Here is a 22,575-nt window from a genome sequence, read left to right on the forward strand (position 1 = left end):
TTAATCCTGACTGCTCAGGGACCATTCTTGGCGAGCTCAGGGACCTAACCCAGGTTGGCTGCGTGCGAGGCAAATGCCCTACCTCCTGTACTATCACTCCAGTCCAAAGCCCTTTTTTTTCTAGTTTGTTTGTGGGCCATACCTGGCAGTGCTCAGGAATTACTCCTGGCTCTGCTCAGGGACTACTCGTGGCAGGCTTGAGGGACCATATGGGTGCCTGGGATTGAACTCAGGGTAGCCTCGTTGTAGACAAATGCCCTGCCGGCTGTACTTTCTCTCTGACCCCTACATGTAATTCTCCTTTATCCCAATTTACCCCTGCCCTTTCCCTTTCAGTAACCATTCTTTCATTCACTAGTTCTAAAGTTTGTGGTGTTTTTTTTAAAAAAACAAACTTCTTTCTTGGTGGTGGAATATGTGCACTGGTGAAGGGATGAGTGTTTGAGCATTGTATAACTGAGACTTTAACCTGAAAGCTTTGTAATTTTCCACATGGTGAATTAATAAAAGAATTAAAAAAAAACTTGGTTCATACATTTATTTTCTTTACATGCCAATTTAGTTTTTTCACCAGTGTAATACTCTCTGTCCATCCACATTATTGGAAATAGTATGGTTTCATCTTCCTTTTTAGCTGTATAGTATTCCATTGTGGCTGTCCCTCACATCTTCTCTGTTTGGTGTTGGATGACACATAGCATGTTTCTAGTTCTTCACTATGGTAAATAATGCTGCAGTAAACATGGGAGTGCCACACATCTCTTCAAAGTTTTCTGGGAACCAGAGAGATAGTGTAGGGGTTAAGGTGCTAGTACTTGCATATATCTAACCCCAGTTCAACCCCCAGCCCTGCATATATGGTCCCTCAAAGCACTGCTAGGTGTGATGCCTTAGCACAGTGCCAGGAGGGTAAGCACTGCCAGGTGTCACCCCCCCAAACAAATTTCTAGTAAAAACCCAGAAATGAGATAAGTAGATCAGATGGAAGGTACATAGTTCTTATAGTCTGCTTACCTTACTTAATATGATTTAGAACAATATTTAAATTTGTTTACAATATTTTAATGGCTCTGTAGCATTATATCCTAGTCATACATTGCATAAAGAGGCATCTGTTACGTGTGATTGCATGTACAAAAAGTGGTTCTTATGTGTGGTCCGGTGGCGTAAAAGTACACTAGACCTTCAGCCTACATTTCTGTCCTGTATAGTGATGAACTGAAAATGAAATCCTATCTAGCCGTACGTGTTTCTCTAAATGATCCTCATTTGTCCACATCATTGAGACACATGACTGTAATTCATGTCATTCTTCAATTCAGTGTAATGAAATACTCCCCCATTTGTGTGTTTGTACAGCCACATAGTTTGTTATTCACTGTTAATAAGTGAATAGAACTCTTTTCGTGGACTTCTGATAATTCTTTTGGAGGGCACACTCGGTGATACCAGGGGCCATTACTGGCTCTGTGCCAGGGGTCCCACCTCTGCAGCACTGGCATTCAAACCAGGGTTGCGGCTGTAGCCAACCACATGCGACACAAGCTCCTTAACCTTGGTGCAATCACTCTGGCCCTCACATTAACTTTAGATTAAGTTCATAGGCGTGAAATTGCTAGACAAAACTTAAACATTCTTAGGCATTTGATGTGTCTTTTCAGTTGCTCTCCAAGACTACCAGATTACACTCCTGGCAGCAGTCTAGGAGAGTGGCTGTTTTCTTTTAAGTGACTAAGAACTTTCCCATTAAATATTCATCACTGAATAAAATATTTGTCAATTGGAAACTAGAACAAAGCTGATATTTATTGCCCTCGTTCAAACTTTTTTTCCTTGTGAAGTTGAACGTCTCTTACAGGCTTATTGGCTATTTGCATTTCTTTTTCCAAGAATTATGTTTTTTAGTCTCATGTTTACTTCTTACTCTTCCTTTCTCAAAATGCCAGAGTCAGCCTAGGTATCTTATATTTGTAACATGTAGCAGAGAGTGATGAAAATGTGGAGCGAAATACTACTAGAAACTTGGACCCGGTTCTTACACATTGACTGAGTTTCTGCTTTGGGGTTTTATACTGTGTAACATAGTACTTAGTAACCGAATACTAACAATAGCTTCGGGGCAATTTACGTTTATAAATATGATCTGTTTTTTATGAACTCTAACTTCAGTGTGTTGCAGTACAGGTCTCTAAAATGCCAAAATCTGTTTTGCTCTCATTCAAGAAAAAGAAATGCATGTAAAGTAAAAAGCAGCTCAGCAGAAGCAGCTTAGACATGGATTAGAAACAGGAAGGATTGACAGTAGAACAGAGGTGGAATAAGATCAAAAAGTAGCTTATAGCCATAATCAGTGGGATTTTCATGTGCCACACGGTTCCATTGTTTTCATTTTTAGAAAAATCTCGGTCGGCGTTGATATGGAGAAGTCTGGGGAAACCAGTTAGGATATGCTGAGGAAGCTCATGAAGCTTCACCTAGGGTAAAGATTTAAAAATCTGGATTAAAGCAGCCCCTGGATAAATGATGGGAAAGGGATAGATTTGAGAAATTTCCTATAAAGGTTTTATCATCAAGGAAGTTTAAATTATGTTTTATGCAATGCAATTTCTAAAAGACTTGACTATCAAAAATAAAAATCATTTGGCATTTCAACAGATATTTCATATATATATATATTTTTTGCTTTTTGGGTCACACCCAGCAATGCACAGGGGTTACTCCTGGCTCTGCACTCAGGAATTACTCCTGGCGGTGCTCAGGGGACCATCTGGGATGCTGGGACTCGAACCCGGGTCGGCCATGTGCAAGGCAAACGCCCTAGCCACTGTGCTATTGCTCCAGCCCTATTTCATATATTTTTGAGATTGTACTTTTGTGTTGCAACTTTGGTATCCGATGATGTCAGATAGGATTTTTAGGTTAAATGTCATTCTTTTCTATAAATTTTAATCTTTTGAAAAGACATTTCGAAACAGATTAGAGTACCTAAAGATTCCACCCCCCCCTTACCAGTTTCATTAAAAAATGGAGGCACAAAGGATTCAAGTAACTTCTTATCGATATACTATGTAGCATTATGACTCTGGAATTAATATTAGATGATATCTGGCTATTATATTTGCCTCATTCTTGTCACTAAAATGTACATGTATTGCTATTTCGCAGCAAAAAATAAAGTGGGGTGAATGGCCTTGTCTTCATCAATTTTACATAAGCAAATTAAAAACCTTTAATTACAAATTTCAAGTTACTCTTCAAAACCAGGCTCATCTAGAGTTAGTTCCAAACCAGGGAAACCATCATTAATAGTATTGTAAATCACAGAACCTCAATCAATCTTTAAAAGTTTTTTTAAATAATAGAACTTGCCCCAACAGAATATGCAATCTTTCATTTTCTTTTATTTTTTCAGAACTTTTTAGCTATAAAATATAGACATAAGAAAAAAGTTTCTTGGGTCATGAATTTTAGAAAATTTGGAGCCTCGGGATGACTCAGTGACAAATGCACTTGCTTTGCAATCCTGAGGCCAGTGAGACCAGCTTCTATCTCAGGCACCACTCACATGCCAGAGCATGAACTCAGCATTTCTCTGGGATCTCTGGCACACCACAGCTACAAGCGTGCAAACTCTAGTCATTGCAGCGCCAACAACAAAAAGGGGAACAAATAAATAAATAAGTAAAATAAACTGCTAACTATCATTTCTGGCAGTCCACTCACAGCTGATTCGCATCTTGAAGTGGAGCTATGTCTAAAAGAGCAGGATGAAGAATCAGGTGAGCTACATTAAGTTGAGTTGCTAGGTAATAGACTGATGAAGAATGAATGGGAGTTAGACTACTAGGCACCAGATTTTTTGTGGTGGGGATCACACCCGGTGATGCACAGGGGTTACTCCTGGCACTGCACTCGGGAATTACTCCTGGCGGTGCTTAGGGACCATATGCGATGCTGGGAATCAAACCCAGCTCAGCTGCGTGCAAGGCTAACACCCTACCGCTGTGCTATCATTCTAGCCCCCTAGGGACCAAATCTTAGTGTAGCCATATCCTAACTATTTATCTTAGGGGAACCGAACTGAAATTGGTCTCTTGCCTCGTGTATTTTTTCAGGGGTTGGGGGCCACCACACCTTCCTAGCTTAAAGTCTGCTTCTCACTCTGCGCTCAGGAATCACTCCTGGCTGGCTCGGGGGATCATATAGGGTGCTGGGGATTGAATTGGGTCAGCCGCTTGCAAACCGTATGTCCTTCTAAGGAGCCTACTAGTATTTAACTCAAAGACTTGTGATCATTAAATAATTCTTTACAAAGCATTAAAACGATATTCTATAATAATCAGTTCATAGTACCTATTTGCTAAACTTGGTGTACCGGCAGGGAAACAATGAAAAGTTGGATTTGGATGAAAAATAAATTTTAGGGGCCAGAGAGATAGTCTAGGGGTTAAGATAGTTGTCTTGCAAGTCTGGAAAGTATTGTTATACCCATTTGTAGTTTAGGAAACAATCTTGAAAAGTTAATAATTTTTTCTACCCTTCTCCTTGTTGTAGTGCTCACTTAGTTGTAATGCTTGAACACTTTTTTGTAGTTATCCCCAGGAAGCTGTATGCTTTAGCTGCAGTGCCCACACTTGCTTGTTTGCAGTGCACAGAAATAATACACTAATATTAAAAACACAATGCCATAGCAATTACTCTAGCTACGTGAGTCTATCAGAGGGACCAAACTCGGCTCTTCTGAGAAAAGACACTACCATCACTTCGTAGCCCTGGGCCTCAAGGAGTTAAATACTTTTGTAGCTATTTAAGAGCCAAGATCTGGGTCAAGAATGTAGTTCAGGGGTAGATTGCATACCTCGGGCTGAGACTCTGGGCTTGATCTGAGGCATTGCATAAAGTAGTGAAAATAATAATAATAATAAACAGTCGAAATATGGTCTAATTGACTCTAGCTGCCCACCATTCAGTGGATTAATCCCCATTCGTTGTATTTCCTAAATCATTTATTATCATAATCATCACTTTTATTTTGAAGAATATATATAGCACGTGTATATATGGAATTATACTGAGTTTGATCCCCAGCACTGCAGGTGTTCCTCTGAGCACTGCTGGAAGTGATCTCTGAGTTCAGAGCCAGGAGAAAACTGCTGGGTGTGGGCTTCCCCATTAAAAATAAATTGTCCTTTGTATTGTTTTCCTACAATCATGAATATACATTAGTTGGGGTGGGGTTGGGCCCACAAAGGCAGTGCTTTGGGGCTACTCCTGACTCAGTGCTCAGGGTTCACTCCTGACATTGCTCATGTGGTTCTGGGCATCAAACCTGGGCCTCCTACATGCAAAAGCATGCACGCAGCCTATTGAGCTCTCTTCTCTATTCTAAGATACCTTTAAATTACAAAAGAACTTAACATACTAATGGAGGCATGACACTTCAGATTTATTTTTGCTTATTTCTAGATCAGTTGACCTCATTTCCTCAGTGGAAATCTGATCATTATGATGTGGTAGTTGGAGTGTTGTCAGCACGCAATAATCATGAACTTCGAAATGTGATAAGAAGCACTTGGCTGAAGCATCTAACACAACATCCCATATTAAGTAAACGGTAAGTTTCCTGAGTTTGTTTCCTGCCCTGTATACTAGGTAAGCATTATGACGAAACTCTACTTGGATAGTGAGAGATGTTAATTCAGACATATGACCTTATTTCCTTGGAGAAATTGCTACTTTATTTTACTTTCTTGCCACCAAAATGGGCCCTTAAGGTAAATCTAATAAAGACTTTAAGCCAGAAGATTGTTGGAGAACATACTCATTGATACTCATAGTTTTTTTTTTTATAGGAACCTAGTATTTTTTTATTTCTGGTTATCTTATTTGGAAGTTATTTATGTATTACTTTGGTTCAGAATAGCAACTTTTAGAAGAATTGGAATAGTTGTCCAATTCTATTGGAATAGATATGTTTGTATCCTAGACTTGTTTTGCACTATTTATGTGAGTCCCCTTAATTTTTTTTTTTTTTTAGCTAACTTCTATTGTTTAGTTTTTTGATCTGCCTTGTTTGTTATACCATGCTCTTTTTTCTGAATACCCTTTCAGGGCTAACCTTTGGTAGCACAAAATGTGTTAACATTAAATATTTCTGTTATGCCTTATTATTCTGAGAGTCGTCCCTAATGGTTAGATAGTGAGGGTTTAATAAAAGCAGGAGGGGGGATGCTGGAGTGATAGTACAGTGGGAGGGCGTTTGCCTTACACATGGCTGACCTGGGTTCTATCCCCAGCATCCCATATGGTCCCCTAAGCACCGCCAGGAGTAATTCCTGAGTGCACAAGTACAGAGCCAGGAGCAACCCCTGAGCACCACCAGGTATGATGCAAAAAACAAAGAGAGAGAGAGAGAGAGAGAGAGAGAGAGAGAGAGAGACAGAAGCAGGGAAGATTGTGAAGACAGGTGATAAGCAGAGAGACCCTCTGAGAATTGCATTAAATGGGCATGTTTCTTTTTTTTCTTTTGAGGAGAAGGGGCAGGGCCTCTCTTACGAGTGCTCAAGGCTCAGAGATGCTGTGCTTTTTTGGGACCACCCAGCTGTCCTGGGGGATCATGCAATGCCAGGGATTGAACTTGGGCCTCTCTATGCCAGATATGTGCTCCATCTCTTTATATTCCCCAAACAGTCACATTTGTAATTTTTGTTTGTTTGGGGCCACACCCATCAGTGCTCCAGGCTTACTCCTGGCTCTGCTTACAGGGATCACTCCTGGCAGTGCTCGGGGAGACCATACATGGTTCGGGGGATTGAACCCCAGGTCAGCTGTGTGCAAGGCAACACCTTCCCCACTTATTTCTTCAGATGAATTGTAGGTTTGGATTTTCCTGTCAGCAGAAATGAACATTTATAGATTTCCTATCTTATTCAACGCAGTTTTCATTTCTTTTTTAAAATAAGGTTTTTTTAGTTCATGTTGCAGGTATAATAGACCCAATTACCCAGCAAATGAAAGCCTCACTGAGTTCGGACCACCTCCAGAACATTTACTTCCCATGTACTCTTCCCATCTCAGAAAATAATGACCCCTCTCTGATAGTTGCTCAGTCCGAGAATCTTGGTGTTTGTATTGTAAACTGAGTTTTAAAGAATTACTCCAATATAGCCATGGAAATTGCACTTGGGAAAGGCATATGAAATCTCAGAATTTATTATACTCACAGCTCTAAAAGGAGAAGTACAGCATGTCCTGCATGAATGAACCTTCAGGGAGCAGGTTCCACTGAGGAGAGGCACTGAGGGACATTGAGGACCTGTGGGCAAGTGTCTTCCTTGGGAGTCAAAGTGGAGTACGTAGTCCAAAAGTCTGAGGGATTTTCACTGTTGGACTTGAATGTTACTAGTTCACAGGAGAGGGGGAGAAGGTGAACTTGAGCAGGACCCGCCTTATAACAAAGATTCATCTGCACCAGTATGATGCCACACTTGTAGGGAAGGTAAGGCATCAGGAAAATAATAAGGCTTAATTTTTATTTTTAAATGTTTAGGTTTTTTGTGGGGAGGGCACACCCAACTCTGCTCAGGGCCTGCTCCTGGCTCTGCACTCAGGGGTGGCGCTGGGCAGGCTTTCGAGACCATATTGGATGCTGGGGGTTGAACAATCCAGGTTGGCCCCACACAGCAAGCCTTACCTGCTGTATTGGCCCTCTGGCCCAAGGTGGTTTTTTTTTGCTGTTTAAATGTTATCAGTGTTCTTTTTGTCTGCTCTTTCTTTCAGATGCAACATCCAGTCCAACAGCATTTCTTAAAAATGCCTTTAGCTCATATAGAGAGTCTTGATTTCTTACCACCATTCCATCATTCTGGAACACCTTACCTCATGTTTGGATTATTGTAGAAATCTCCTTATCTGAATATTTTTTGGTTCCACCTTTGATCTCCTGTGTTTTGTTTTTCTTGTAGCAGTCATTTATTATTTAATTTAGCAGTGCCAGGGATCAGACAACTCATCCTCCCCCAAGCAGTGCATATATACTCTTAACACTGAACCATATCCCTAATCCTGGTCCTCAAATTATGTGAATTTTCTCCTCCTAGTTCCTCCATTGATTTCCGTTCTTGCTCAAAGTAAAACCCCAAGTTTTAATTTTGGACTTACCTTACCCAGTGCTAGGGAGACATGAAGTGTGCTCTTGCCTCAGGACATTTGCACTTGCTATTCCACTTGTTGTGCTTCTCTTGCACTAGAGATTCTCAGGGCTGATTTCCTCACTGTCTTCAGGTCTCCACTTACATGTCACCGTAGCAGATAGCATGCCACCCCTTTTCCATTTTGGTCTTCTCTTTTTTAGCTTTGTTTTTCTTTATGATACTTATTACCAGTGAGCATGTTTATTAGGCTTAGAGGTATACTTGTGATAACATACCTCACAAATAATATAGGCTATAAATTTCATCAATGTCACCAATTTCAGCTTTTTCCTTTGATACTCCCAGTAACTAGAACTAACTTGGCACAGAGCATACTCAGCAATTACTGAGTGAATGACTGAGCATTAATGTAATGAATAAAATTACTATTCAGACATTCAACAGTCAGTTATTGCCATAATGCATTCTTGTTTTAAATTTATTTAAATTGGTGATTTGTTTTACAGAGATGATGAGCTATCTACCCATATTTTAGAAGGAAATTAGGGGGACTGGAGCGATAGCACGTGGGTAGGGCATTTGCCTTGCATGCGGCTGACCCGGGTTCAATTCCCAGCATCCCATATGGTCTCCCGAGCACGCTAGGATTAATTCCTGAGTGCAGAGCCAGGAGTAACCCCTGAGCATCACCAGGTGTGACCCAAAAAACAAAAAAAAAAATTAATTAATTAATTAAAAATAAAGGAAATTAGGCGAAGGGTGTGGCTCAAGTGATTTTATGCTTAGACCCTGAGTTTGACCTCCAACCCCACATGCCTTCCCCATCATGGCAGAGTATTGTCATGGTCACCTCCAAGCACTGCCCAGAGTGACCAAAAAAAGAAAACCAGTACATATTAGCCAAAAATTTCCTTCTGGGGCAGAGTAATTTTGTGGATTTGATAAGATTATTTAAGAAGATTTCAAAAATCCACAAACTTGGCAAATTATCTTCAGTGATGTAATTAGAAGATTTATTTGTCCCTTTTTATGCATTTACTGTAAATCCTGCTTGCAAAAAGTATTTCACTATAATTGTCATTATAAAAGATTAAAGAAAGTGCTTGCATTCTGTACTTACAGCTTGCTTACTTACTTCAAATTTTGCATTTCAGTGAAGGTTCCAGATTCCACATATATTTTAAGAACCTTATTTAATTAGAAGCCTTTGTAATAAAACCACGTTAAGAATGTGTTAAGTATTTTCTGTACACAGTGCACTGTGTGTGATAGAAGGCACTTACTTTGCATGCTGCTACCCCCAGTTTGGGCCTCATCACCGTGTGGGTCCCTGCTGTCATGCGGAGTGGCCTCGAGCACTGCTGTAATCCTTCCAAAACAAGTGAAGTAGTTGCACATAATGACAAGATTCTCTATCTAATAAATTTATAAATTTCCTCTAGCCAGTGCTCAGAAACATTTTATTGTTTGCCAGACTTTTGTGTCTGTAATAACCAACTTATGGTTTCAGTTGCCAAATAAGGATAGTTTTAAAATAAACATTTTCTTTAAAGAGTAAGAGTAAAACAAGTAACATAGAGTAAGAGTAAAACAACTAACATATGTGACAGAATTGAATTTTCCTCGTAGGTAAGTGAATGACTGCTGAATCAGATCATGGTTTTTAACAATGAAAGAGGAAGTATTTTTACTCAGTGTTTTGTACTTTTCACAGTGGAATATAACTATCAGTAAATTCCTAACCTCCCATTTTTAAAGTATGCTCTGCATGATTAGAATGTCTTTGTCATTTTCTTATGTCTTGGCTATTAACAAAATAGTAAAATCTATATTTGTAGCTTTTGTCAGTTTCCATGGTATAAATAGTCCTTCCCCATACCCCCCGCAATTCAAACAGTAGCACATCTCTAAACACATAGAGTTGGAAGATATGAATAGTACACCATTACACTGTTTCTTTAAGAACATAGATAATAGTGAAATAAATAAGGAGTTATTCATTGAATATTTTGTTTTTAGTGTATAATTGTAAGTGTATGTACTTTAATTTCAAATAAAGACTAGGCTTGATAGCCAGATCACAACATTTTTGCAAAATTTAGTAATTGGCTCTCATAAACAAGAAGGAGCAGGCTCCAGCACACAGCTGTCTGTGGCTGTCCAAGTAAATGTGTTCACTGGATTTATAGGTTCTTCTTAGAGAATATCCAGATTAGAGATGCTAATTCGAGTCCTCCTCAGGCTAGTTGAGGCCTTGAGAATGAGTATGGCCTAAGAGGAGAGGAAATGAAGGGTGAGATGAGATCCCTGGGCAAGGCCCTGGAAAGTCACTCTTTTTTTTGGTTGTTTTTTGTCTTGTTTATTTGGGAGCCTTCCCTGCGGTGGTAGGAGCCACCAGGGCTATACCTGGCAGTTCTAGGGACACTAAGAGGTGACAAGGATTGAATCTGGATACCTGTATATGCCATGGATGAGCTCTGGTCCTTTGGACTATCTCCCAGTCCTGGACATTCACTCTTCGTTTATTTTTTTTTAAAAGGCCTTTCCAGTGTTGGAGAAGTAGTACAATGACTAGGGTGCTTCTCTTGTGGGTGGCTGACCCAGGTTCAATCCTCTACACCCCATATAGTCCCCTGAGCTCTGTCCTGAGTGATCCCTGAGCACAGAATCAGGAGTAAGCCTTAAGCACAGCCAACTGTGACCCAACAAACTCCAAGACCTTTCTAGCAGTGCTGTGGGCCCTCAGGGCATTCACTCTTACTGGACAAATGGGAGGAATGCCCTTCGTGCCAGCTGAACGGGGCTTGAGGGTGAGTGTGGGGAGGAATCATTTAAAGGACAGCGCTGTTGAGTCAGAAGTCTAGGAGGTAACAGTTGAAGAGCATCTGCTGATTTAGTTCTGCAGATCAGCGGTTGCCTTAGCAGTAGACTACTTAGTGGAAATGCTGGATATTAAGACTAAAATGACTTTCATAAAGTGAAATGAGACGCTCGAGCCTGTAATTTTAGATAATTCACTATTTGTAGGCACAAGGAAGGAAAGTAGAAACTTGGTACTATAATAGTCAGAAATTAATGTCAGAACTTCATTATATTTCTAGTGTATAGAGAACAGATGTCATAGGTAAACAGTGAAACAAGATAGATCTAGTAGAGGAGAGAGCCTCCTTTTGGATAGAAGGACCAGTCTTGAGCAAAAGGGTCACCTTCTGAAAAAAGAACTCAGGATTATTGAAGCTATAGATATGTTTTTAGGTGTGAGTGTGAGAAACTGGCTTTATCGATGTTCGCTTTAAACACTATGAGCATTTGCCGATAACGAGCAAAACATTCTGTTGTGGGACTGGAGCGATAGCACAGCAGGTAGGGCACTTGCCTTGCACATGGCCGACCCGGGTTCGATTCCCAGCATCCCATATGGTCCCCCAAACACTGCCAGGAGTAGTTCCTGAGTGCATGAGCCAGGAGTAACCCCTGTGCATTGCCAGGTGTGACCCAAAAAGAAAAAGAAAAAAAAAACCCATTCTGTTGCAGTGAGGGTTGGTACCTAAGTCACCCGGATGATATGCAGCCTTTGGTTGGCTTGCCTTTTCGCCAGACTCAATGAATAAAATTGGTATTCATCCTAATACATACTTACATTTCAAAGTAAAAGCTCTGAAGTGGGCGTGAGGAAGCATGCATGTGCAAGGTGAAGATCAGTAACTGATGCTAATGCCCACACATCTCTCAGTGTGCTTGTGAAGTTCATCATAGGTGCTCATGGCTGTGAAGTGCCGGTGGAGGACAGGGAAGACCCTTATTCTTGCAGACTGCTCAACATCACGAATCCAGGTAAGCCTCCTTTTCCCTCGGCCCTGTGACCACGGTGTGCAGGCATGGTATTGAGAAGTCGCTGCACTGAGAACTGTGCTGCTCTGTTTTGATAGAGAAAACGGACCTTTCACTCAAATTTCTCTCTCATCCTTTCCAATAGATCAACCAATCACTTCAGTATTTGTTAAGAGTCTTTACAGATTCATATAATCTTGCTCTTATAGGCAGTGATGGTATAGTAATGAAGAGTATGGCAGCTGGAGTCAGGCTCCAAGGGGTCAAGTCTTGGCTCTCCTGTTTTCTTTCACTTTCTCTGCTTTGATCTCTTTGTGCCTCAGTTTTAGAATTTGCAAACCCAAACATAAAGCTGTTTACCCCAGGTGCCAGACAGACGGAGAGTATACAGGGGTTAAGGCATTCGCTTTGCATCCCATCCACCCTTTCTTTCTTTCTTTCTTTCTTTCTTTCTTTCTTTCTTTCTTTCTTTCTTTCTTTCTTTCTTTCTTTCTTTCTTTCTTTCTTTCTTTCTTTCTTTCTTTCTTCCTTCCTTTCTTTCTTTCTTTCTTTCTTTCTTTCTTTCTTTCTTTCTTTCTCTTTTTTTTTTGCTTTTTGAGTCACACCTGGCGATGCACAGGGGTTACTCCTGGCTCTGCACTCAGGAATCACCCCTAGCAGTGCTCAGAGGACCATATGGGATGCTGGGAATCAAACCCAGGTTGGCCGCATGCAAGGCAAACGCCCTACCCGCTGTACTATTGCTCCAGCCCCCCTAGTTTGAATTTCTGACACCACTCAGGAGGGGTAACTCCTGAGCACAGAGCGAGGAATAACCCCTGAGCATTGCTGGGTGTGACCACCCCTCCTCACCACCACCAATAAAGGTACTTACCTCATAGAGATTATCATGAGGGTGAAATATGTTGATGCATTAAAAATATTTAATATTATTTCTGGGACGTGGTAGATGCTTAATTGTCTTATTTTAAAGAAGCCTTTTTGTAAAGTTGTGTCAGCTTTTTAAGTAAATTGAACCATATTTTCAGGACTGTGTTTTAAAGCAGAGGTTTCTTTCTTAGGATGTCGGTGAAATTAGTTAATGTTGTAAGCACAATTTTACATATAACTTCCTCTGGAGAGAGGATTTTTTTTTCTTTTTCGGGGGCAGGGGTGGGCAGGAATGATGGTCCCTCCCAGCCAGCTGTGCTCAGAGTTCACTCCTGGTTCTGTGTTCAAGGAACCATATGTGGTACTGGGGATTAAACCCTAGTCAGTTGCATGCCAGGCCAGGGCCTTAGCCACAGTGAGAGGCTTTTGGAGAGGCTTTCTCAGCTTTCACCTCAGACCCAAAAGGACCATACGTGAATCCAGTATCAGGTGATGGTGTAAGAGTGACCTATTTATCGAATGGCAGGAGCCAGAGATAATACAGTGTTTGCCTTCCCAGGAGTAACCCCCTGATGCAGAGTCAGGAGTAAGCCCTGAGGACTGCTTTGAGTGGCCCAGAAACAGGGCAGGGGTGGGGGGTGGAATTAATTCCAAACCAGATTTTTTCAAAAGTTCATATGTGACTTTAGTTATTTTAAGTGCTGCTAAAACTTGTGTATAGTACTTCGGTTATAAATTTTCTTCAGAGGCATAACCAAATTAATACTGAACCTAATTTCTCTTTTTAATGATACAACGGGCTGGAGCAATAGCACAGCAGTCGGGCATTCTCCTTGCACTCGGCCAACCCATGTTCGATTCCTTTGCCCCTCTCGGAGAGCCCAGCAAGCTACCGAGAGTATCGCGCCCGCATGGCAGAGCCTGGCAAGCTACCCGTGGTGTATTCTATATGCCAAAAACAGTAACAATAAGTCTCACAATGAGAGATGTTACTGGTGCCCGCTCCAGCAACTCAGTGAGCAAAGGGATGACAGTGACAGTGACAGCGACAGTGATACAAATGACACTTAGATTTATTTCAGAACATTACATATGATAAATAGAAATTTGTGGGGGGGTTTTTTTTGTGGGGTTATTTTGTTGGTTTGGTTTGGAGGGTAAGGTTCTGGGCTTGGGGGTCACTCCTGATGGTGCTCAGGAATGAAACAGGGATGGCCACATGCAAGGCAAGTGCCTGATATTCTGATTAGTAGCATTATTAGAACAACCAGATTTCTCGGTGGCTTGAAGTTTAAGGTACATTTGTTTCAGAGCAAAAATATGTGGCTGTGTTATTTTCCTCAGTAGACTTGCATCTACTTTGAGTATCTTTTATTTACTGAGACTATTAAAGAGAAAAAACACTGGTTATTGTCCATTGTAGTTGGAACCTGGATTCTAGCCAGTGCTTGTCCTGCCTATGTCAAAATCTTTTTCTCCTTTATGTCCCTTCCTCCTCACATACATAACTGGGCAGGACCCATCAGTTCTGTTTAGTCACATTTTATTTTGAGCATGTACTAAGTATAAAATAACATTTTAGGAATTCTAAAGTAGGGACCTAAATGATTTGCTGGAATGAGAGAATTTTAGTTTAAAAAATAGTGTAGTGTTAATGTACTGATAGTGGTATATATTTTATAAATATGTGTGTATGCAAATCTTTATGACTGAGGCATTAGTATGATCAGTATACTAACTGGAAAATGGCATTTAAAAAAAAAATCCACCCCCCCCACCCCAAACCCTCCTTTGGTATAATATTTTAAAATAAAATTTTAAGGCCAGGTGGCAGAGTTCCAGTCCTGCACGCACAAGGCCATGAGTTTGCTCTCCAGCACCACGTGACCTCCTGAGTGCCCCTGGGGTGATTGTGGTGGGGGTCCCCACATCACTAGGCCAGAGCGGCTCTTCATCACTTGTTTATACCCCAAACTGTGGGGCCTGCATTGCTGGGGGGCTCCTCCCTCCACAATAATAACTTGGGATGTTGTACTATTGCTCTAAGGTGGCACTGATTTCTCAGCCGTATGCACTTCATATAATTTGTCCTAATTGATGCATGGTAACTGAAAAATTATTTGAAATAGACTGTTTTAGCTCTGATTAAAGATCTAAGGGTGGGGGGGGGCTGGAGCAATAGCACAGTGTGTAGGGCGTTTGCCTTGCACGAGGCCAACCCGGGTTCGATTCCCAGCATCCCATATGGCCCCCTGAGCACCGCCAGGAGTGATTCCTGAGTGCATGAGCCAGGAGTAACCCCTGTGCATCGCCGGGTGTGACCCAAAAAGCCAAAAAAAAAAAAAAAGATCTAAGGGTGAAATGTAAGGAGGCTTTGAACTGGAATTCAGTTTTGATTGCCAGCTTTCCCACTTTATGTGACCTTGGGCAAATTTCTGGGCTTTCGTTTCTTAACCTGTAAACTGGACATTAGCATACAACCAAACAATAGTTCTGATGAAACAAATAGGTTGGACATGCCCATAGCAGCTCCTCAAATACCATGTTGTTCAGTGTCATTTGGGACTTTTCTTTGTTTGTTTTTTAGGTTTGTGGCCTTACGTGGCTATGCTTGGGTCTTATTCCTGGCTCTGTGCTCAGGGATCACTCCTGGTGGTGCTCTGAGAACCTTATAGATGCCAGAGATCAAACCCGGTGGGCCATGTGCAAGGCAGGAGTCCTGCTGCTTTGCTGACTTTCCGGCCCTTGCAAATATTTTAAGTTGCCCAACAAAAAGTAGGACTTTCAGAATTTGCAGAACAAGACTATATGTGACTATAATAGGAACTATTTATATCACTAATGTTTTAAATATTTGCTAATAGATACCTTTGAATTTAATATTCTTTTGTGACAGTTATACTTAAGTACAAATGCATGTATATGTATAGAAAAATCCATTAAAGCAGTGGCTCAAAACAAGAAAAAAGTCTGTTAAAGCAGTTTTAATCATTGAGTACATAGATGCAACTGGATGAAAATATCATTCTTTGACAACAAAATGTTTCCTTTTCCAGGGCTGGAGTGATAGCACAGAGGGTAGGGTGTTTGCCTTGCATAAGGCCGACTAGGGTTTGATTCCCAGGATCCCATATGATCCCCCGAGCACCGCCAGGAGTAATTCCTGAGTGCAGGAGCCAGGAATAACTCCTGTGCCTCGCCGGGTGTGACCCAAAAAGCAAAAAAAAAAAAAGTTTCCTTTTCCTAGAAACAGCCATATTACTGAAACATTTATTTATTGTGTGTGTCTAAATTGAACCCAGAGACTCAAAGATGCCTGCAAGGCAGGTGCTGTGCCACTGAGCCACATCCCAGGTGTCCCTGAAGCCCTTTTGTTTTGTGGCAGGTTCTGTCACACATGGCAGTTCTCAGAGACTACTCCTGGCACTGTGCTCTGGGGTTACACCTGGGGGCAATTAGGAGACCAATATCTTGTGATGTGGATCAGACCCGAGTTGGCTGCTTGCAGGGCAAAGGCCTTTCCCATTGTACTGTCCGTCTCTTCAGCCCTAGGAGCATTTTTTTTTAAGTTAAATATTACAGCATGTTAGATGATACAAAGTTTAATTTCTCGTTAATTCCTCAGTCTTGAATCAGGAAATTGAAGCATTCAGCCTTTCTGAAGATACGTCATCAGGGCTGTCAGAGGACCAAGTTGTCAGTGTGAGCTTCCGAGTTCTCTATCCAATTGTCATTACCAGTCTGGGAGTGTTTTCTGATGCCAGTAATGCGGGTTTCCAGAGGAACATCACCGTCAAGCTTTATCAGGCGGAACAGGAGGTATGCACGGCTTGGCACAAGATTTTTCTCATTTTTCTTTTTCAATAATGGCAAATAGTCGGTTGGACAGATATATATATATATGTAATTATATATTATATATATATTATATATATCTGGTTGGGAGAATTCACCATTTTCCATTATTGATTGGATAGGTTTTAATACAGTATGTTGGTTTGGGAAGAAAATACCGATGAATAAATGTGTTCTGTCTAGAAAAGAAGTTGGGCCAGATTGTAAATTCTCAACGTAGTTATTACTGAAGCCTAAAGAATTTCAAAAGTTGTAATGAATATAAAAGCTTAGATTTTTTTTGGCATATGAAACTATTACTTCTTCTAATTATAAAATTTTCTCACTAATATAACACAGTTGTTTTGAATTGTTTTGTAGTAAGGACTTAATGGGAATAAAATTTTAAGACAGTTTCTGTTATTTGGGGCAGTCTGATTTGGGCAGAGAAATTGTGGGGGGGGGAGGAGTTTTTGGTTTTTAGGTCACCCCTGGCTATGCAGGGCTTACTCCTGGCTCTGTCCTCAGGGATCACTTCTGGCGGGGCTCCGGGGACCATATATGGTACTGGGGATCACACCCAGGTCAGGCACATGCAAGGCAAGCAACTTTTCCACTGTGCTATCGCTCTGGCCCCAAATTGTGTTTCTTGTATACAGCAAGGCCCTGCCCTTTGCATGGAAAGGGTAGGGTATGGGGTGTTGATGAGGCCCACACCTGGTGGTCACTTGGCACTGCTTTTGGCTCTGTGTTCCCGGATCACTCCTTGCAGTGCTAAGGGCACCATGTGGTACTGGTAATTAGACCTGGGTCTATCGCATGTAAACTGTTTGTTCAGCCCTTGGAGCTATTTCTCTGACCAAGGCTGCTTTTTTATCTGTTCTGAAATTTTCTGCCTTTTTACATGAAGCATTTATTTCATTTATATTTAATGTAATTACTGAAGTTGTTAGATTTCAGTTTTTACTGTTTTCTGTTCTACCTTTTTATTTCTCTTTTTCTCGCTTATAAATTAGTTGAATTTTTTCTTTGTTTTCGTTTTGATCTTTGGGCCACATCAGCATTGCTCAGGTACTATTCTTGGCTCTGTACTCAAGGGTCCATGTGAAGCCAGGGTTCATGGCCGGCCTCCGACATGCAAAGCATGTACTCAGCCCTAGAATTTCGTTTTCTCACCTTTGTCCTATTAGCTGTGACTCTTTGTTCTGTTGTGTGTGCTTGTGTGTGTGTGTGTGTGTGTGTGCGCGCACACACACATATGGCTAACATAAGGCTTATAATAAAATCTTGAATTTAGTCTCCTTGAATGTTTTCATTAGTTCCTTCATGTATAAGGAACTTACATCTATATATTTTCATTTACCATCCTGCATCTTTTTACTTTGTTGTATGCATCATATCTATATATGCTATAAACTCAATAAAGTGTTATCATTTTTCATTAAGCAGCTAAATGTATGGTAATATGGAGAAAATTGCTTATATTAGTCCACATATTTATCATTTCTGCTGTTCCTCATTCCTTCCTGAATATCTAGGTTTCTACATGGTACAATTTTTAATACCTGAAGAACAACTTTTTGCATTTCATAGAGTATAAGACTTCTATAGTAATTTTGTTTCTTTTGGATGGGGGAGCTAGCTCAAAGGGCTGGTGCACAAGATACACAATGCATGCCAGAGACATGGCAATGAGTAGAAATTTCAGAGTCTAGTGTTACTGGGTTTTTTTTTTCAGCTTGTTTACATTGTTGTTAGCATATCACCTCATGTTCCATCCATTTTATTCCAAATGGCACAGTTTCAACTCTTTCAATGACAAAGTGATATTTCTTGAGTATATGTAGGTTTCTTTACCCAGTCATTTGTCAGTGAGTAGTTGGGTTGATTCAAGGCTCTTATGAACATACACTGCAGCACTGTCGTTCGGTTGTTCACCAACTTGCTCCAGCGGGCACCAGTAACTTCTCTATTGTGAGACATGTTGTTACTGTTTTTGGTATATCGAATACACCATGGGTAGCTGGCCAGGCTCTGCCATGTGGGCAGGATACTCTCGGTAGCTCGATGGAGGAACCCAACCCGGTTTGGCAGCGTGCAAAGCAAACGCCCTACCCACTGTTCTATCACTCCAGTCCTACATAGTGGTACAAATATCCTTTTGAATTATTTTTTTATTCATATCCTTCAGATCATTGGTTGGAAGTGATAATGGAATTTCCTACTTTGGAAACTATTTTTTATTTTTATTTGTTTCAGTTCTGGGGTCACTCTTGGCAGTGCTCAGGGGCTACTTCCAGCTGGGTATTCATGAGTCCCCCCTGCTTTCGGAGTATATGCACTGACCCTTTGAGTTGCAGCTCTTTGCCATTCTCCATAGAGGCTAAACCAGTGGACCCAATCTTGGGTACATTTCCAACAACCGTGTACCAGAATTCCTTTTTTCTTCACACCCTCACCAACATTTGTTGTTTGCAGTCTTATTGGCCATTCTCACAAGCTTGAGATGATGGCCTCATGGTTTGTTTTGCATTTCAATACTAATAAGTGATGCTGTCCCCATGGCAGAGCCTGGCAAGCTACCTGTGGCATATTGGATATGCCAAAAACAGTAATAACAAGTCTCACAATGGAGACATTACTGGTGCCCGCTCGAGCAAATCGATGAGCAACGGGATGACAGTGCCAGTGACAGTGATGCTGCACTTTTTCCCCCCTTGTGTTTGTAGACCATGTCTGTATCTTTTGAAGAAGTTTTGAGGTCTTTTTGTACCCTTATTATGGGCAGAATAGGGGTGGTGTCAGGGATCAAACATAGGACTCATACATGAAGAGCAATTACGTCCCCAGTCTTTTTGCCCATTTAAAAAATACTAAATTGTTGTAGGGGTTTTTTTTTATTGTTGTTGTTGTTGGGGTGGGGGGGGGTAGGCGCACACCTTGCGGTGTTCAGGATTTACTCCTGGTTCTGTACCCAGTAATCACTCCTCCTGGCAGTGCTTGGGAACCATGTGGGATTCTGGGGATTGAACCTCAACCTCAGTCAGCTAGGTGCAAGGCAAACGCCCTACCTGCTGTACTGTTGTTTTAGCCCCAGTTGTTGCAGTTTTTAATCCAAGTTTTCAGTTGTTCCTGAAGATGTGCCTAAGAAGAACCATTTAAAAATTGAAGTGGGGGACTGAAGAGATAGTACAAAAGATAAAGCATTTGCCTTGCATGCAGAGGCAATTACTGTCACCTTGATCTGAATCCCTGAGCATCATCACCAAGTGTGACTCAACCCTTCACCCAGGCCCCCCCCAAAAAAAGAGAGGAAGATAGCACAGATCGAGTATCTTTCTTTTCTTCAAGGTGATTTTTCATCAGTTGCTTCCTGCCTCCACCGCCTTTTTTTTTTTGCACTCTACTGCCTTCAGATATTTTTATGATTTTGTCTATTTATAAGCACCTAGAGAATTGGTTTGGTATTATTGGTTTTAGGGGCCTACCCAGCAATATTCAGTACTTATTTCTGGCTCTGAGCTTAGGGATCACTCGTGGAGGACTTGGGGGACCATATGTGGTACCAGGGATAAAACCCAGGTTGGCAGTGTGCAAGGCAAGCTCCCTACCCACTGAACTATTGCTCTGGCACCAAAGGTTTAGTACTATTGAAAGCAGAACTTTGTTTATTTATTTTAAGGAAACTTTTCTTATTTTACCTTCTACAGAATCTAAAAGAGTTTATAATTATGTTTAATGACATAAATGACATAAATATTCTGATGATGGTTCTGACCTTTATAATGACTAAAAAGAGCTTTATTGTGTTACTCAAGTATAGGAATTATAGTTCACATAGTATTGTGTTTAAAGCTATTCAAGTATAGGAAGTATAGTTCAGATAGTATTGTGTTTAAAGGTTTCATTGATACAGACTCAACTGAATAGTAATACTCTGAAGTAGTCATTTAGCAAAAAGTATTATGAACTGCATTGCCTGAAACTGATTGTTAATCTTTAAGTTAATTTTTTAAAGTCCCCTTAATTCTGAACTTCTTCATGGTTTTGATAGCTTCAACAGAATTTTTGCCTGTGGTAAGTTGGTCTATAAGAATAGGACAGGGTTGGAATGATAGTACAGTAGATAGGACATTTCTTTTGCATATGACTGACTTGGGTTTGATTCCTGGAATCCCATATAGTCTCCTGAGAATCTCGAGTAATTCCTAAATGTAGTGTCAGAAATAACCCTTGTGTATCACCAGTTATTGCCCAAAAACCAGGAAAAGAAAAAACAGAATAGGAAGGATTAATACCTTAGGCCCTCCAGGAGTATGGCTCAAGTGGTAAAGTCCATGGCTTGCATATGTGGTACCCTGGGGTAGAACTCTGACCCACATGACTCTGTAGCACCATCAGGAGTGGCCCTGGCACCTCAGTGTGGTACTGGGTGTATTCCCTGCAACAGTAGCAACAGTGGGAAAAAATAGGTATGAAAATAAGGATTTTTTTCCCTGAAACAAATGAAGAATCCAAAGAAAACAATATATATAAAGTGAATTGGTTCTTTGTAATATTCATTTAGTTTTTGTCATGTCTTCTAAAAGTTCTTTTTGAAGAGGGTTCCTGACTATGTTTGTTCGGTATAGAAATTTAGGGTCCTTCATCTTAATTCTGTACCCTATAAAATTACATCTTTTTGAAAAATGGCTTAACAGTACCTCATACTCCTAGTGCTCCTCATATCAAGGTTTGTTTTTTGTATTGATTTTAAAGATTGTGTGTATTAAGTGTTTTGGAACTTCTTGACAAGTTTAATCTTAGATGTTTTTATTTAACCATGATTGTACTAGAAAACTCAGTTGTATAAAGTACAGAATAGTCTTAGCAGCCACAGTTTGGACCATTGAGAATTTAACTTAATGAGAGGTTTAAAATATGTTGCCAGCACTGCAGCCTTGGGTCCCAGCACTGAAGAGCTGAGTTAGTTGGTCAAGAATCTCCTTTGCCTCAAAAAGCACCATTTGGGTTTCCCCACCGCCACAAAAAAAAAATAATTGCTTGTGCAGTGTCTAATATGAAGTATTTCTTCTTGTCTTCTCTTTCTCTCTTTCCCCCCAATTTGTAGGAAGCCCTCTTTGTTGCTCGTTTTAGTCCTCCGAGCTGTGGTGTGCAGGTGAACAAGCTGTGGTACAAGCCTGTGGAGCAGTTCATCTTACCAGAGGTACAGGACATAATCTACTGGGCAGTCTCCCAGGGGCAGGGGTATGTGCATTCCAAGGCTGGCACTTGATATTTAGTGCTACCTGGACTGCTCTCCAAAGTGGTAGCTGACACTGGAGTTAAGTTCCAGTATGGTTGTCAAGTATTAAGTATTACGTAGCCAGGGATGGACTGTTACTCAGGAACCTCGATGTTGCTGTTCTTTGATGATGGGGTCTCCGGCCTGCCTGCCGTGACCCAAGGGTCCCCTCGGTGCTTTTGGGGCCAATCACCATTCCCCCACCATGGCTGGCTAACAGTGACAGATGAACGAAGAAGGAAACAGGAGCCACCAAGTTGGTTGGTTATCAGTGGCCATTTATTCGAGTCTCACAGTGCTAGTTATAGAGAAATCAAGGATTGGGGGTAGAAATTATACATAGGTGTGGTTGAACATATCATAAACAAGGAACATATGTAAAGCCTTTCCTTCAGGGAAAGTTCTAGGAGATACTCAAGGGCAAAATCTCACCTTAAATGTTTAGCACTCTGGGAGCCGGAGCGATAGCGCAGCGGGTAGGGCGTTTGCCTTGCATGCGGCCGACCCGGGTTCGATCCCCGGCATCCTATATGGTCCCCCAAGCACTGCCAGGAGTAATTCCTGAGTGCAAAGCCAGGAGTAACCCCTGAGCATCGCTGAGTG

The 22,575-nt window shown here is 41.1% G+C and overlaps 1 protein-coding gene across 4 annotated transcripts in view; it reads left to right on the forward strand.

Moving 5' to 3' along the window:
• B3GALNT2 (beta-1,3-N-acetylgalactosaminyltransferase 2) overlaps window positions 1-22,575 on the forward strand; it is a 62,345-nt gene that overhangs the window by 4,323 nt on the left and 35,447 nt on the right. For all 4 annotated transcript variants that reach the window (XR_008631378.1, XM_055146710.1, XM_055146711.1 and 1 more), the window contains exons 2-5: window positions 5,467-5,614; window positions 11,887-11,987; window positions 16,480-16,673; window positions 21,799-21,894. Coding sequence is in view for 3 of the 4 variants with exons in the window: in XM_055146710.1 (XP_055002685.1) it covers window positions 5,467-5,614; window positions 11,887-11,987; window positions 16,480-16,673; window positions 21,799-21,894 (539 nt within the window). In the remaining variant the exon portion in view is untranslated. The remainder of the gene's footprint in view (window positions 1-5,466; window positions 5,615-11,886; window positions 11,988-16,479; window positions 16,674-21,798; window positions 21,895-22,575) is intronic.

Source organism: Sorex araneus, chromosome 9, assembly GCF_027595985.1.
Source record: "Sorex araneus isolate mSorAra2 chromosome 9, mSorAra2.pri, whole genome shotgun sequence".
In the NCBI taxonomy this organism is placed as follows: Eukaryota; Metazoa; Chordata; class Mammalia; order Eulipotyphla; family Soricidae; genus Sorex; species Sorex araneus.